General features: G+C 52.0%; 1 protein-coding gene across 2 annotated transcripts in view; it reads right to left on the minus strand.

Annotated features, from left to right (window-relative positions):
• Positions 1-5,470: 5,470 nt before the first annotated feature.
• The window catches only part of LOC126947138 (granulocyte-macrophage colony-stimulating factor receptor subunit alpha), a 58,502-nt gene continuing 47,575 nt past the window's right edge, over positions 5,471-16,397 (minus strand). The window contains exons 12-14 of one of the 2 annotated variants that reach the window (XR_007722940.1): positions 13,203-13,284; positions 7,722-7,876; positions 5,471-5,560 (exon numbers count right to left, since the gene is read on the minus strand). Coding sequence is in view for 1 of the 2 variants with exons in the window: in XM_050777762.1 (XP_050633719.1) it covers positions 7,799-7,876; positions 13,203-13,284 (160 nt within the window). In the remaining variant the exon portion in view is untranslated. Of the gene's footprint in view, positions 5,561-7,353; positions 7,877-13,202; positions 13,285-16,397 lie in introns of those variants that run through there. The other variant, XM_050777762.1, reaches the window with a different exon arrangement.

Below are 16,397 nucleotides of genomic sequence, written 5' to 3' on the forward strand. Positions count from 1 at the left end.
CGTGTCTATATAGTCTATCTATCTATCTATCTATCTATCTATCTATCTATCTATATATGTGTCTATCTATCTATCCATCTATCTGTCTATCTAGTCTATCTATCATCTATCTATCTATCTATCTATCTATCTAGTCTATCTATTTATCTATCATCTATCTATCTATCTTCCATCTATCATCTATCTATCAATCATCCATTTATCTATCATCTATCTATCATCGATCTACTGTCTGTCTATCTATCTATCTAGTCTATTAGTCTATCTATCGATGTATCTATCTATCTATCTATCATCTATCTATTATCCATCTATCTATCTATCATCTATCTTCCATCTATCATCTATCAGTCATCTATCTATCCATCATCTATCTATCATCGATCTATTGTCTATCTACCTATCATCTATCTATCCATTCATTCACCTATCTATCCATCTATTTATCCATTCATCTATCTATCTGTCTATCTATGTATCCATCATCTGTTTGTCTATCTTATCTATTATCTATCTATCTATCTATCTATCTATCTATCTATCTATCTATCTATGTCTATCATCTATCTAAAATTCATCCATCATGGCTGGGTGAGGTTGCTCATGCCTGTAATCCCAGCATCAAGAATCCGGGCAGATCACTTGAGCTCAGGAGTTCGAGACCAGCCTGGCCAACATGGTGAAACCCCATCTTTACGAAAAATATAAAAAATTGGCTGGGTGTGGTGGCACACACCTGTAATGTCAGCTACTCAAGAGGCTGAGGCAGGAGAATCACTTGAACCTGGGAGGCAGGGGTTGCAGTGAGCTGAGATCATGTCACTGCACTCCAGCCTGGATGACAGAATGAGAGTCTGTCTCTTAAAATAAAATAAAATAAAATAAAATTCATCCATCATTTATGTATCAAAAAGCTGTCAATCATCTATCTAGCTATCATCTATTACCTATACATCTATCACATATTCATCTATCATATGTATTTTTCATCTGTCATCTACCAATCTATCATATGTATTTTTCATCTATCATCTGTCAATCATCTATCTGTCATCTATACATATATATCATCTACTTTTTAAATTTCTTTTGAGACCCATTTTCACTGCACCCGGCCTCATGATCGAATCTTTCTCCTCTCCCTCTCTTTTCTCCACCTGCACAACCCTGATCTCACACGGGGGAGCCATGACCCCTGCAGTGTGAATCTCTCCTGAATGCATCTTATAAACAGTCTTCTCCAGTTTAGGCGTGCAAAGGATTGAATGTCTGCATTGCCCTTCCTTTGGTGCAGTGCGGTTGGGCAGGGGCAGTGCGGTTGGGCAGGTGCAGTGCGGTTGGGCAGGTGCAGTGGGGTTGGGCAGGTGCAGTGCGGTTGGGCAGGTGCAGTGGGGTTTGGGCAAGTGCAGTGGATTTGGGCAGGTGCAGTGTGGTTGGGCAGGGGCAGTGGGGTTTGGGCAGGTGCAGTGGGGTTGGGCAGGGGCAGTGGGGTTTGGGCAGGTGCAGTGGGGTTATGCAGGTGCAGTGGGGTTGGGCAGGTGCAGTGGGATTGGGCAGGTGGGATTGGGCAGGTGCAGTGGGTTTCGGCAGGTGCAGTGCGGTTGGGCAGGTGCAGTGGGGTTGGGCAGGTGCAGTGCGGTTGGGCAGGTGCCGTGGGGTTGGGCAGGGGCAGTGGGGTTTGGGCAGGTGCAGTGGGGTTGGGCAGGTGCAGTGGGGTTGGGCAGGTGCAGTGTGGTTCGGCAGGTGCAGTGTGGTTGGGCAGGTGCAGTGTGGTTGGGCAGGGGCAGTGGGGTTTGGGCAGGTGCAGTGGGGTTGGGCAGGTGCAGTGGGGTTGGGCAGGTGCAGTGGGGTTTGGGCACGTGCAGTGGGGTTGGGCAGGTGCCGTGGGGTTGGGCAGGTGCAGTGGGGTTGGGCAGGCTCAGTGTGGTTATGCAGGTGCAGTGGGTTTGGGTAGGTGCAGTGCAGTTGGGCAGGTGCAGTGGGATTCGGCAGGGGCAGTGGGGTTTGGGCAGGTGCAGTGCGGTTGGGCAGGTGCAGTGGGGTTGGGCAGGTGCAGTGCGGTTGGGCAGGTGCCGTGGGGTTGGGCAGGGGCAGTGGGGTTTGGGCAGGTGCAGTGGGGTTGGGCAGGTGCAGTGGGTTTGGGCAGGTGCAGTGGGGTTGGGCAGGTGCAGTGTGGTTCGGCAGGTGCAGTGGTTGGGCAGGTGCAGTGTGGTTGGGCAGGGGCAGTGGGGTTTGGGCAGGTGCAGTGGGGTTGGGCAGGTGCAGTGGGGTTGGGCAGGTGCAGTGGGGTTTGGGCAGTGCAGTGGGGTTGGGCAGGTGCCGTGGGGTTGGGCAGGTGCAGTGGGGTTGGGCAGGCTCAGTGTGGTTATGCAGGTGCAGTGGGTTTGGGTAGGTGCAGTGCAGTTGGGCAGGTGCAGTGGGATTCGGCAGGGGCAGTGGGGTTTGGGCAGGTGCAGTGCGGTTGGGCAGGTGCAGTGGGGTTTGGGCAGGTGCAGTGCGGTTGGGCAGGTGCAGTGTGGTTGGGCAGGTGCAGTGCGGTTGGGCAGGTGCAGTGGGGTTGGGCAGGTGCAGTGTGGTTGGGCAGGTGCAGTGTGGTTAGGCAGGTGCAGTGCGGTTTGGGCAGGTGCAGTGGGGTTGGGCAGGTGCAGTGGGGTTGGGCAGGTGCAGTGGGGTTTGGGCAGGTGCAGTGGGGTTGGGCAGGTGCAGTGGGTTTGGGCAGGTGCAGTGGGGTTGGGCAGGTGCAGTGCGGTTGGGCAGGTAAAATGGGGTTCGACAGGGGCAGTGCGGTTGGGCAGAAGCTCCCGCTCAGCCAATATTGACAGCCTCTGCCCACCCAACCCTTGGAGAGGGTCCTCAGGTGCCAGAGAACACAGGGGAGGGGGCTGATCTCCCCACAGCCTTCAGGGGCCTCAGTCATCCCAGACCCTATCTCTGCTTGCTCTTTTTAATTAATTATTTATGTATTTAGAGACAGAGTCTCATCCTCTCACCCAGGCCGGAGTGCAATCTCATGGTCTCGGCTCACTACAATCTCCACCTCCCAGGTTCAACCGGTTCTCCTGCGTCAGCCTCCAGAGTACAGGCACACCCCACCACATCCGGCTCAGATGTTGTATCTTTAGCAGAGACGGGGTTTCACCATGTTGGCCAGGCTGGCCTCGAACTCCTGACCTCATGATCCGCCCGCCTTGGCCTTCCAAAGTGCCTGGATTACAGGACTTTGTAATCCCACCACACCCGGCCACAGCTTTTTTTTTTTGTTTTTTTTTTTGTTTTTTTTTTTTTTTTTTTTTTTTTTTTTTTTTTTTTTTTTTGAGACGGAGTCTCGCTCTGTCGCCCAGGCTGGAGTGCAGTGGCCAGATCTCAGCTCACTGCAAGCTCCGCCTCCCGGGTCTACGCCATTCTCCTGCCTCAGCCTCCCGAGTAGCTGGGACAACAGGCGCCCGCCACCTCGCCCCGCTAGTTTTTTGTATTTTTTTTAGTAGAGACGGGGTTTCACCATGTTAGCCAGGATGGTCTCGATCTCCTGACCTCGTGATCCATCGGTCTCGGCCTCCCAAAGTGCTGGGATTACAGGCTTGAGCCACCGCGCCCGGCCTTCTTTTTCTTTTTGAGATGGAGTCTCGCTCTGTCACCCAGGCTGCAGTGCGGTGGCACAATCTCGGCTCACGGCAACCTCTGCCTCCTGGGTTCAAGTGATTCTCCTGCTGCAGGCTCCCAAACAGCTGGGATTATAGGTGCCTGTCACCACACCTCACTTTTTTTTTTTTTGTATTTTTAGTAGAGATGAGATTTTGCCGTGTTGGCCAGGCTGGTTTTGAACTTCTGACCTCAAGTGATCTGCCTGCCGTGGCCTCGCAAAGTGCTGGGATTACAGGCATGAGCCACCACGCTGGCCACAGCTCCTCTCTGTCGCCCGGATTGGAGTGCAATGACGCAATCTCGGCTCACTGCAACCTTTGCCTTCCTGGTTCAAGCGATTCTCCTGCCTCAGTCTCCTGAGTCGCTGGGATTACAGGTGCCTGCCACCACGCCCAGCTTTTTTTTGTTATTTTTAGTACAGACGGGGTTTCGCCATATTGGCCAGGTTGGTTTTGAACTCCTGACCTCAAGTGATCCACCTGCTTTGGCCTGGCAAAGTGCTGGGAGGCACGGCCACCGTGCCCGGCCTCTGCTGTGTCTTTGACACCCGAGGCCTCTGCTTCTGAGCTAAGTGGGACCTGAGGTCTCTGAAACCCACAGGTTCCTACCCAGGGATGTGGTGCTCCCTTGGGGAGGTAAACCTGCTTCCTGGGGTGGTCCGTGGGGTTTCCTGCTCTCATTTCTAGCGGGCCCAGGGGATTCCACGCTTTTTCTTCCTTGCTGTGTTTTAGACGCTTCTCCCCACCAAGAGCCTGGCCCCATCTCCTCCCCAAGCTTTGACCTGTGAATCAAAAGATCAGGGGTGGAAGGTTCCAGAAGGTTGCCTCTGCTCCATCATCAAATCTCCCCTGAAACTCGGAAGCAAGGGGCTGGCCGGGGTTTGCAGGAGGGACATGGAACGCCCATGACGAAGGAGAGAGCTGCCATCTCATCGTCAGCCACCATCTCAGTTGACGTTTAAGCATCTGTGGTGATGAATCCCTCACTGATAGTGGGAGACAAAATAATGTGCTGCAAAGATGTCCACGTCCTAATCCCCATGTGGGAGACAGAATAATGGCCCCAAAGATGTCCACATCCTAATCCCATGTGGGAGACAGGATAATGGCCCTAAACATGTCCACGTCCTAATCCCCATGTGGGAGACAGAATAATGGCCCCAAAGATGTCCATGTCCTAATCCCATGTGGGAGACAGAATAATGGCCCCAAAGATATCCACATCCTAACCCCATAGGGAGACAGAATAATGGCCCCAAAGATGTCCACATCCTAATCCCATGTGGGAGACAGGATAATGGCCCCAAAGATGTCCATGTCCTAATCCCATGTGGGAGACAGGATAATGGCCCCAAAGATGTCCACATCCTAATCCCATGTGGGAGACAGGATAATGGCCCTAAACATGTCCACATCCTAATTCCCACGAGGGAGACAGAATAATGGCCCCAAAGATGTCCACGTCCTAATCCCCATGTGGGAGACATAATAATGGCCCCAAAGATGTCCATGTCCTATTTCCCACGAGGGAGACAGAATAATGGCCCCAAAGATATCCACATCCTAACCCCATAGGGAGACAGAATAATGGCCCCAAAGACGTCCACATCCTAATCCCATGTGGGAGACAGAATAATGGCCCCAAAGATGTCCATGTCCTAATTCTGTGGGCGTGGTGGCAGACGCCTGTAATCCCAGCTACTTGGGAGGCTGAGGCAGGGGAACTGCTTGAACCGGGGAGGTGGAAGTTGCAGTGAGCTGAGATTGCACCACTGCACTCTAGCCTGGCAACAAAGTGAGACTCCACCTCAAAAAAAAAAAACAACAAATAAGGTTTATTTGGCTCATAATTCTGCAGAGTGTACAGGAATCATGGTTTCAGTGTCTGCTGCTGGTGAGAATCTCAGCAACTTCCACTCCTGGGGGGAGAGCAAGGGGAGCTGGCGTTACATGATGGGAGAGGTGGCAAGAGGCGGGGAAGGAGGTACCAGCCTCTTTCTCTTTCTACTTTTTTTTTTTCTTTTGGAGACAGAGTCTCACTCTGTCGCCCAGGCTGGAGCGCAGTGGCGCGATCTTGGCTCATTGCAACCTCTGCCTCCCAGGTTCAAGCGATTCTCCTGCCTCAGCCTCCCGAGTAGCTGGGATTACAGGTGCATGCCGGCAGGCCCGGCTAATTTTTTGTATTTTAATACAGACGGGGTTTCACTGTGTTGCCCAGGCTGGTCTCGAACTCCTGAGCTCAGGCGATCCGCCCGCCTCAGCCTCCCAAAGTGCTGGGATCATAGGCGTGAGCCACCGCACCCAGCCAGCAGCCTCTGTTTCATAACCAGCTCTTTTAGGAACAAACAGAAAGGCCGGGCGCGGTGGCTCAAGCCTGTAATCTCAGCACTTTGGGAGGCCGAGACGGGTGGATCACGAGGTCAGGAGATCGAGACCATCCTGGCTAACACGGTGAAACCCCGTCTCTACTAAAAAATACAAAAAACCAGCCGGGCGAGGTGGCGGGCGCCTGTAGTCCCAGCTACTTGGGAGGCTGAGGCAGGAGAATGGCGTAAACCCGGGAGGCGGAGCTTGCAGTGAGCTGAGATCCGGCCACTGCACTCCAGCCTGGGGGACAGAGCGAGACTCCGTCTCAAAAAAAAAAAAAAAAAAAAAAAAAAAAAAAAAGGAACAAACAGAAAAAGAAGTCACTCATGACTACAAGAAAGGCACCAAGCCATTTTTAAATAAAGAGTCCGCCCTCCATGATTTAAACATCCCCTGCCAGGTGCCACCTCCAACCCGGAGAACCAAATTTCAACCTGAGATTGACAACGGACCAACTATATCATCCCTTTGTCCTCCCGAAGGGACCAGGCCTACTGAAAACTGGATTTTTAGACCAGAGAGGCCCAGGTTCTCATATCTCTCACCTCAAGTGCTTGCTGTACAATAATAAATGATTTTTTTTTTTTTTTTTGAGACGGAGTCTCACTCTGTTGCCCGGGCTGGAGTGCAGTGGCCGGATCTCCGCTCACTGCAAGCTCCACCTCCTGGGTTCACGCCATTCTCCTGCCTCAGCCTCCCCAGTAGCTGGGACTACAGGCGCCGCCACCTCGCCCGGCTAATTTTTTGTATTTTTAGTCGGGGTTTCACCGTGTTAGCCAGGATGGTCTCGATCTCCTGACCTCATGATCTGCCCGCCTCGGCCTCCCAAAGTGCTGGGATTTCAGGCGTGAGCTGCTGCGCCCGACCATGAATTTTTTTTTTTTTTTTTTTAATGAGATGGAGTTTCGCTCTTGTGGCCCGGGCTGGAGTGCAATGGTGCAATCTCAGCTCTCCCAGTCAGTGATTTAAGGAGGAGGCTAGACAGTGCCTCAGTGATTGGGTTGGAAGGAGATGCACAAGCTTCTTAGAGTCTAAGCATCTTTGCTAAATATCACTTTTTTTGAGAAAGAGAGATGGGGTCTTACTTTGTCACCAGGCTGGAGTGCAGTGGTACAATCACAGCTTAATGTTACCTTGAACTCTAGTGATCCCCCCACCTCAGCCTCCCAGATAGCTGGGACTACAGGCACAAGCCACCATGCCCAGCTAACTTTTGCATTTTTTTTGTAGAGATGGGGTCTCGCTCTGTTGCCCAGGTCTTAAACTCCTGTCTCAAGAAATCCTCCTACTTTGGCCTCCCAAAGTGTTACAAATACAGGCATGAGCCACGGCGCCCAGCCAAAGATCACGTTTTTATTATTTATTATTATTATTTTTTTGAGATGCAATCTTGCTCTGTCACCCAGGTTGGTGTGCAATGGCGTGATCTCGGCTCACTGCAACCTCCGCCTCCCAGGTTTAAGGGATTCTCCTGCCTCAGCCTCCCACGTCGGTGGGATGACAGGTGTACGCCACCACGGCTGGGTAAATTTCTGCATTTTTAGTTGAGACGGGGTTTCACCATGTTGGCCAGGCTGGTCTGGAACTCCTGGCCTCAGGTGATCCACCCGCCTCGGCCTCCCAAAGTGCCGGGATGACAGGTGTGAGCTACCGTGCCTGGACCCAAACATCATGTCTTTAAATAAAAACGTAGAAAATGATATAAAGGCTCACGGCATCATCAACAAGAAAACAGTTCCCCAGTGTCTCGGAGGCGGAGATGTCCACGCCATTCCTACACCCTCCAGGCCTCAGGTAATTTCCTTCACGGTCAACACCTCTTCGCGGTAACCTTTACCTTCCTCTGGCATGAATTCCTCCCAGATAATCTGAGAAAAAGAAGGAGGATTCAGGCTGTCAGATCTTCACAGCTGAGCCTGGGACTCGGAAGGCAGTGTTTATTTTTATCTTCCCCCCTCGAGACGGAGTCTCGCTCTGACGCCCAGGCTGGAGTGCAGTGGCACGACCTCAGCTCACTGCAACCTCCGCCTCCCGAGTTCAAGCCATTCTCCTGCCTCAGCCTCCTGAGGATTATAGGCGTGCACCGCCATGCCCGGCTAATTTTTGTATTTTTAGTACAGATGGGCTTTCATCATGTTGGCCAGGCTGGTCTCGAACTCCCGACCTCGTGGTGATCCACTCGCCTCGGCCTCCCAAAGTGCTGGGATGACAGGCGTGAGCCACTGTGCCCGGCCAGGGGTTTTTCCTGGGATAAAGATCTGAGACCCACCCGTGCAGCCTCATAGTTGACAATGAACAGGGTGGCCTTCGGAAGAGCTTGTGAGCGTGAGACCTGGGCAGGGTGCAGCAGGTGCTAAGGCTCTGGGGCCGATGGAGCTCGGAGAAGGGAAGGTTGAAGCCTGAAGCTGTTATCCTGGCACCTCGATGTGGGGGACCCCTGGGGGGTCAGTGGAAAGTGGGGGCTGGGGAGGAGGCTGGCGTGGGGGTGGAAGGTAACGGAATGGCAGATGGCTGGGTCTAGGACGGGGGTGTGCAAGTGGCAACTGGAAGGGTGTTACCCATATGGCAGGAAAGAGGGCGCTGGGGGCAGCCCTGGGCTTGATCTGGAGTTCCCCATGGGAGGAAGACACAGCCCCTGAGGTGGAGAGAGGTGGGTGGGAGAGGGACGCCCCTGGGCTCTTCGGATGTGGGTCACACAGGTCCCTCACCCTTAGTCACCCTTCCTGGAGTCTTGCTGTTGAGTCTGTCTCTTTGCCTCTTTTCTCTGTCTCCCTCTCTGTCTCTCTTTCCTCCCCCTCTCACCATCTTCCACCCCCATCTCTGAGTCTCTCTCTATTTCCGTCTTCCTGTGTGTCTGCCTCTGTTGGGTTCAGTCTCCCTGTTTCTCTTTCATCTCTTGGTCTCTGTCTCGGATACCCGGCACCAATGACATGTCCCTGTGACTCGGGGACTAGGCTACAGTCCCCAGTTATTGAATCAAACCCTGACTCAGGGTCTGCGACGAAGGTGCTTTGTAGATGTGAAGTTCACAGTCAGCTGATTCCCAGGAAAAAAGATTGGACTAGAGAATGTGGGTGGGCCTCATCTAATCAGTCGAAGGTCTAAAGGGGGAAGGGTGGGCCTTATCTAATTAATAAGCTGAAGGTCTAAAGGAGAAGGGTGGGCCTCATCTAATTAGTGAAAGGTCTAAAGGGGAAGGGTGGGCATGGTCTAATCAGTTGAAGGTCTAAAGGGGCAGGGTGGGCCTCAATTAATCAGTTGAAGGTCTAAACGGGAGGGGTGGGCCTCATTTAATCAGTTGAAGGTCTAAAGGGGGAAGAGTGGGCTTCTTCTAATCAGTTGAAGGTTTAAAGGGTGAAGGGTGGGCCTCATCTAATAAGTCAAAAGTCTAAAGGAGAAGGGCGGGCCTCATCTAATTAATAAGCTGAAGGTCTAAACGAGAAGGGTAGGCCTCATCTAATCAGTCGAGGGTCTAAAGGGGAAGGGTGGGCCTCATCTAATCAATTGAAGGTCTAAAGGACAGGTGGGCCTCATCTAATCAGTTGAAGGTCTAAAAAGGGAAGGGCGGGTCTCATCTAATCAGTTGAAGGCCTAAAGGGGAAGGGTGGGCATGGTCTAATCAGTCAAAGGTCTATAGAGAGAAGGGTGGGCCTCATCTAATCAAAGGTCTAAAGGGGAAGGGTGGGCCTCATCTAATCAGTTGAATGTCTAAAGGGGGAAGGGTGGGTCTCGTGTAATCAGCTGAAGGTCTAAAGGGGGAAGGGTGGGCCTCATCTAGTCAGTTGAAGGTTTAAAGGGGGAAGGGTGGGCCTCATGTAATCAGATGAAGGGCTAAAAGGGGGAAGGGTGGGTCTCATGTAATCAGTCGAAGGTCTAAAGGGGGACAGGTGGGCCTCATCTAATCAGTTGAAGGCCTAAAGGCAAAGAGGGGGCATGGTCTAATCAGTCAAAGGTCTAAAGAGAGAAGGGTGGGCCTCATCTAATCAAAGGTCTAAAGGGGAAGGGTGGGCCTCATCTAATCAGTTGAAGGTCTAAAAGGGAAGGGTGGGCCTCATCTAATCAGTTGAAGGCCTAAAGGGGAAGGGGGGCATGGTCTAACCAGTCAAAGGTCTAAAGAGAGAAGGGTGGGCCTCATCAAAGGTCTAAAGGGGAGGGTGGGCCTCATCTAATCAGTTGAAGGTTTTAAGGGGAAGAGTGGGCCTCATTTAATCAGTTGAAGGTCTAAAGGGGGAAGGGTGGGTCTTGTGTAATCAGCCGAAGGGCTAAGGGGGGAAGGGTGGGCCTCATCTAATCAGTTGAAGGCCTAAAGGGGGAAGGGTGGGCCTCATCTACTCAGTCGAAAGTCTAAAGAGGAAGGGTGGGCCTCATCTAATTAATAAGCTGAAGGTCTAAAGGAGAAGGGTAGGCATCATCTAATCAGTTGAAGGTCTAAAGGGGACAGGTGGGCCTCATCTCATCAGTTGAAGGTCTAAAAGGGGAAGGGCGGACCTCATCTAATCAGTCGAAGGCCTAAAAAAGGGAAGGGTGGGCGGCATCTAATCAGTTGAAGGTCTAAAAATGGAAGGGTGGGCCTCATCTAATCAGTTGAAGGTCTAAAGGGGGAAGGGTGGGCCTCATCTACTCAGTCGAAAGTCTAAAGAGGAAGGGTGGGCCTCATCTAATTAATAAGCTGAAGGTCTAAAGGAGAAGGGTAGGCATCATCTAATCAGTTGAAGGTCTAAAGGGGAAGGGTGGACCTCATCTAATCAGTCAAAGGCCTAAAACGGAAGGGTGGGCCTCATCTAATCAGCTGAAGGTATATTGGGGGAAGGGCGGGCCTCATCTAATCAGTCGAAGGTATATAAGTGGGCCTCATCTAATCAGTCGAAGGTATATAAGTGGGCCTCATCTAATCAGTCGAAGGTATATAGGCGGGCCTCATCTAATCAGTCGAAGGTATATAGGTGGGCCTCATCTAATCAGGCGAAGGTATATAGGTGGGTCTCATCTAATCAGTCGAAGGTATATAGGTGGGCCTCATCTAATCAGTCGAAGGTATATAGGTGGGCCTCATCTAATCAGGCGAAGGTATATAGGTGGGTCTCATCTAATCAGTCGAAGGTATATAGGTGGGCCTCATCTAATCAGTCGAAGGTATATAGGTGGGCCTCATCTAATCAGGCGAAGGTATATAGGTGGGCCTCATCTAATCAGTCGAAGGTATATAGGTGGGCCTCATCTAATCAGGCGAAGGTATATAGGTGGGCCTCATCTAATCAGGCGAAGGTATATAGGTGGGCCTCATCTAATCAGTTGAAGGTATATTGGGGGAAGGGCGGGCCTCATCTAATCAGTTGAGATATATAAGTGGGCCTCATCTAATCAGTCGAAGGTATATAGGTGGGCCTCATCTAATCAGTCGAAGGTCTAAACGAGCAGGGTGGGCCTCATCTAACTCGTCCAAGGTCTAAAGGATCAAAGCTGGGGTTCCCTGGACAAGAGTTTTATTTCCTTTTTTAAAATGACATCTCCTACTCTGAGAATGCCGGAAGGTTCTGCCCCTGGAATGCAGCATCAGCTCTGGCCTGACTTTCCAGCCTGCCGGCTTTTACCGCAACATGAGACGCAGTCCCTGAGGCAGAGAGAGGCGGGTGGGAGAGGGACCGTTCATGGGGTTTCGGGGTGCGCATCACGCAGTTCCTTGCCCTTGTTCACCCTCTCCGGGCTGTCGCTGAGACCGGGTATCATTTCTCTGTCTTCCCCGTCTCTGTCGGTCTCTGTGTCTCTTTTCTCTGTCTCCCTCTCTGTCTCTTTCCTCCCTACGTCTCTCTCTTCCACTCCCATCCCGTGGTCTCTCTTTGTGTGTGTCTCTCGCTCTCTCTCCGCTCTCCGAGTCCACCTATGTCTCTCTCTCTCTGTTTCTTTTTCTCTTTGTCCCTGTCTCTATCTGTCCGTCTCCGTCTCTCTCTGTCTCTCTGTCTCTCTGTCTTTGTCTCTCTCCTCTCCCTGCTGGGGTTGGTGATGTTTTTTTTGTTTGTTTGTTTTTGTTTGTTTGTTTGTTTCTTGATATAAACTTTCGCTCTTGTCGCCCAGGTTGGAGCGTAATGGCGTGATCTCGGCTCACTGCAAGCTCCGCCTCCCGGGTTCAAGTGATTCTCCTGCCTCAGCCTCCCGAGTAGCTGGGATGACAGGCGTGCGCCACCACACCCGGCTAGTTTTTGTAATTTTAGTAGAGACGAGGTTTCTCCATGTTGGCCAGGCTGGTCTCGAACTCCCGACCTCAAGTGATCCTCCCGCCTCGGCCTCCCAGAGTGCTGGGATGACAGGTGCGAGCCACCGTGCCTGGCCCCTGCCTGTTCTTTATGTTTGTCTGTCTTTGTTTCTCCCTCTCTGTGTCTCTGATGGTCTTTTTCTCTTCGTATATCCCTGTGTTCCTCTCTGTCTCTCTCTCTCTTTCCTTCTCCCTTTTCTCCCTCCCTCTCTGTTTCTCTCTCTGTGTGTCTGCCTTTGTTTCTCTGTCAGTCTGTCTGCCCGGACTTCCCTCTCTTTTGTGTCTCCTTCTCATTCCCTTCTTTGTTCCTCGCTCTCTCCTCCGTCTCCCTCCCTCTTTCTCTGCCTCTCTTGTCTCTTTATTTCTGCCTCTCCTCTCTACCTTCTTTTTTCTTTTGAGACGGAGTCTCACTCTGTCACCCAGGCTGGAGTGCGGTGGTGCGATCTCGGCTCACTGCAACCTCTGCCTCCTGGGTTCGAGTCATTCTCCTGCCTCAGTCTCCCGAGTAGCTGGGATTACAGGCGTGCACCACCGTGCCCGGCTACTTTTTGTATTTTTAGCAGAGACACGGTTTCACCTTGTTGGCCAGGCTGGTCTCCAACTTCTGGCCTCACGTGATCCACCTGCCTCAACCTCCCCAAGTGCTGGGATGACAGGCCTGAGCCACTGCGCCCGGCTCATCACTACCATCTTCTCTTCCTTGTTTTGACCACCAGCCTGACTCAATTTCTCCTGATGGAGCTCACAGAGAGGACCCTGACTCCAACCCGGGAGAGACCCTGATCTCAACCTGGGAGAAGTCCCAGGAGCGGGATACAGATTCCAAGCACACCCGTGGCGAAGCTGGTGGAGAAGCAAGACAGTCGACACTCAGAGGCCGTGTCCCACACTCCCCGTTCCCCGCTTTCCCTCCCAGGTCACCGTTCCGCCCACCCTCTACCTACCTCGTCTTCCACTTCATGGTTATCATTCAGTTTGTCTTTGATCTGTGGGACTGGCGGGAACAGTCTCTGTATCCTAAAGAACCTGAGACACAGAGAGAAAGTGTGGAGAGAACGCCAGGGTACCAGAGTTCCTTGCATCGACGCCGTGTGCCGAGGGATGCTGCGCGCGGGGCATCTGCGCTCAACTACGCAGAACAACTTCACTAAGAATCACCAGATGATGAAAATCTTAAGGAACTAGGCCAGGCGCGGCGGCTCACGCCTGTCATCCCAGCACTTTGGGGGGCTGAGGCGGGTGGATCACTTGAGGTCAAGAGTTCGAGACCAGCCTGACCAACATGCTGAAATCCCGTCTCTACTAAAAATACAAAAATTAGCTGGTTATCATGCTGCACACCTGTAATCCCACCTACTCAGGAGGCTGAGGCAGGAGAATGGCGTGAACCCGGGAGGCGGAGGCTGCAGTGAGCCGAGATCACACCACTGCACTCCAGCCTGGGCAACAGAGTGAGACTCCGTCTCAAGAAAAAAAATTAAAAAAAGAAAGAATCACCAAATGATGAAAATCTTAAGGAACTAGGCCAGGTGTGGTGGCTCACGCCTATAATCCCAGCACTTTGGGAGGCTGAGGCAGGTGGATCACTTGAGGTCAAGCGTTTGAGACCATCCTGGCCAAATGGTGAAACCCCGTTTCTACTAAAAATAGAAAAATTAGCCGGGCATGGTGGTGCACACCTGCAAACCCCAGCTACTCAGGAGGCTGAGGCAGGAGAATTGCTTGAACCCGGGAGGTGGAGGTTGCAGTGAGCCGAGATTGCACCACTGCACTCCAGCCTGGGCGACAGAGCAAGACTCCGTCTCAAAAAAAAAAAAAAAAAAAAAAAAAAAAAGAATCACCAAATGACAACAATCTTAACAATCTTAAGGAACCAGGCTGGGCGCGGTGGCTCAGCCTGTAATCCCAGCACTTTGGGAGGCTGAGGCGGGTGGATCACTTGAGGTCCAGAGTTCGAGACCAGTCAGGCCAACCTGGTGAAACCCCATCTCTACTAAAAATACAAAAATTAGCCGAGTATTGTGGTGCATACCTGTGGTCCCAGCTACTCAGGAGGCTGAGGCAGGAGAATCGCTTGAACCTGGGAGGTGGAGGTTGCAGTGAGCCAAGGTTGTACCACTGCCCTCCAGCCTGGTGACAGAGCGATACTCCATCTCAAGAAAAAGAAAGAAAAGAAAAGAAAAGAAAAGAAGAAAGAAAGAAAGAAGAAAGAAAGAAAGAAAAGAAAGAAAGAAAGAAAGAAAGAAAGAAAGAAAGAAAGAGAAAGAGAGAGAGAAGGAAGGAAGGAAGGAAGGAAAGAAGGGAAGAAGGAAAGAAAAGAAAGAGAGAGAAAAACAAAGAAAAGAAAAGAAAAGAAAAGAAGAGAAAGCGGTGGCTCACGCCTGTGATCCCAGCACTTCGGGAGGCCGAGGCGGGCGGATCACTTGATGTCCGGAGTTCGAGACCAGCCTGGCCAACCTGGTGAAACCCCATCTCTATTCCAAATACAAAAATTAGCTGAGTATCGTGGCGCACACCTGTCATCCCAGCTACTCGGGAGGCTGAGGCAGGAGAATCGCTTGAACCCGGGAGGTGGAGGTTGCAGTGAGCCGAGATCACGTCACTGCACTCCAGCCTGGGCGACAGAGCAAGACTCTGCCTCAAACAAACAAACAAACAAACAAACAAACAAACGGAACTGAGGAAACAGGAGATCCTACAAGAATACACAGTGTTGGCCGGGCGCGGTGGCTCAAGCCTGTAATCCCAGCACTTTGGGAGGCCGAGACGGGCGGATCACGAGGTCAGGAGATCGAGACCATCCTGGCTAACACAGTGAAACCCCGTCTCTACTAAAAATACAAAAAAAAAAAAAACTAGCCGGGCGCGGTGGCGGGCGCCTGTAGTCCCAGCTACTCCGGAGGCTGAGGCAGGAGAATGGCGTGAACCCGGGAGGCGGAGCTTGCAGTGAGCTGAGATCCGGCCACTGCACTCCAGCCCGGGCGACAGAGCAAGACTCCGTCTCAAAAAAAAAAAAAAAAAAAAAAAAAAAAGAATACACAGTGATGCTCATAGGGAATCTTTCTAGAATCTTCCCCAGCCCCTCGGGCACAGGGATGGGAATGGAACAGGTAGTCAGCTGTGGGCAGCTTCACGGACTCTGAGGTCCCTGGTGTTGAAGGGCTGAGCTCCAGAGGGGAAACGCCTGCCTTGATCCCACCAGCCTTGAAGAGCATGGTTCCTGGGTTGAAGGTGGGTTACTTTGTGTTTCTTTGTTTTGAGACGGAGTCTCGCTCTGTCGCCCAGGCTGGAGTGCGGTGGTGCGATCTCAGCTCACTGCAAGCTCCGCCTCCCGGGTTCAAGCGATTCTCCTACTTCAGCCTCCTGAGTAGCTGGGATTACAGGAATGTGCCACCACGCACAACTAATTTTGTATTTTTAGTGGAGACGGGGTTTCACCATGTTGGTCAGGCTGGTCTCGAACTCCTGACCTCAGGTGATCCTCCCATCTCAGCCTCCCAAAGTGCTGGGATGACAGGCGTGAGACACCACGCCTGGCCTAGTTCCTTAACATGTTTGTCATTTGGTGATTTCTTTTTTATTTTTGAGATGGAGTCTTGCTCTGTTGCCCAGGCCAGAGTGCGGTGGTGTGATCTCAGCTCACTGCAACCTCCACCTCCCGGGCTCAAGCGATTCTCCTACTTCAGCCTCCTGAGTAGCTGGGATGACAGGCACCTGCCACCACGCCTGGCTAATTTTGTATTTTTAGTAGAAACGGGGTTTCCCCATGTTGGTCAGGCTGGTCTCGAACTCCTGACCTCAGGTGATCCGCCTGCCTCAGCCTCCGAAAGTGCTGCGATGACAGGCGTGAGCCACCGCGGCCGGCCTAGTTCCTTAAGATTTTCATCATTTGGTGATTCTTTGTGTGTATCTCTGTGGTTCCTGAATCCAGTGACAGGTGTCCTTCTAACAGACAGAAGAGGAGACACAGACCCAGAGGAGGAGGCCACGTGGAGACGGAGGCAGAGACTGGAGTGATGCGGCCACAAGCCCAGGGATGCAGGGAGCCCCCAGGAGCTGGGAGAGGGAGGAAGGACCCTCCCTCTCATGTCCGGCAAAAAGGTGTGGTCCCAAGCAAGTTCTCGATATTACTGGATGGG

The sequence above is a fragment of the Macaca thibetana genome, chromosome Y (assembly GCF_024542745.1).
Source record: "Macaca thibetana thibetana isolate TM-01 chromosome Y, ASM2454274v1, whole genome shotgun sequence".
NCBI classification, from domain to species: domain Eukaryota; kingdom Metazoa; phylum Chordata; class Mammalia; order Primates; family Cercopithecidae; genus Macaca; species Macaca thibetana.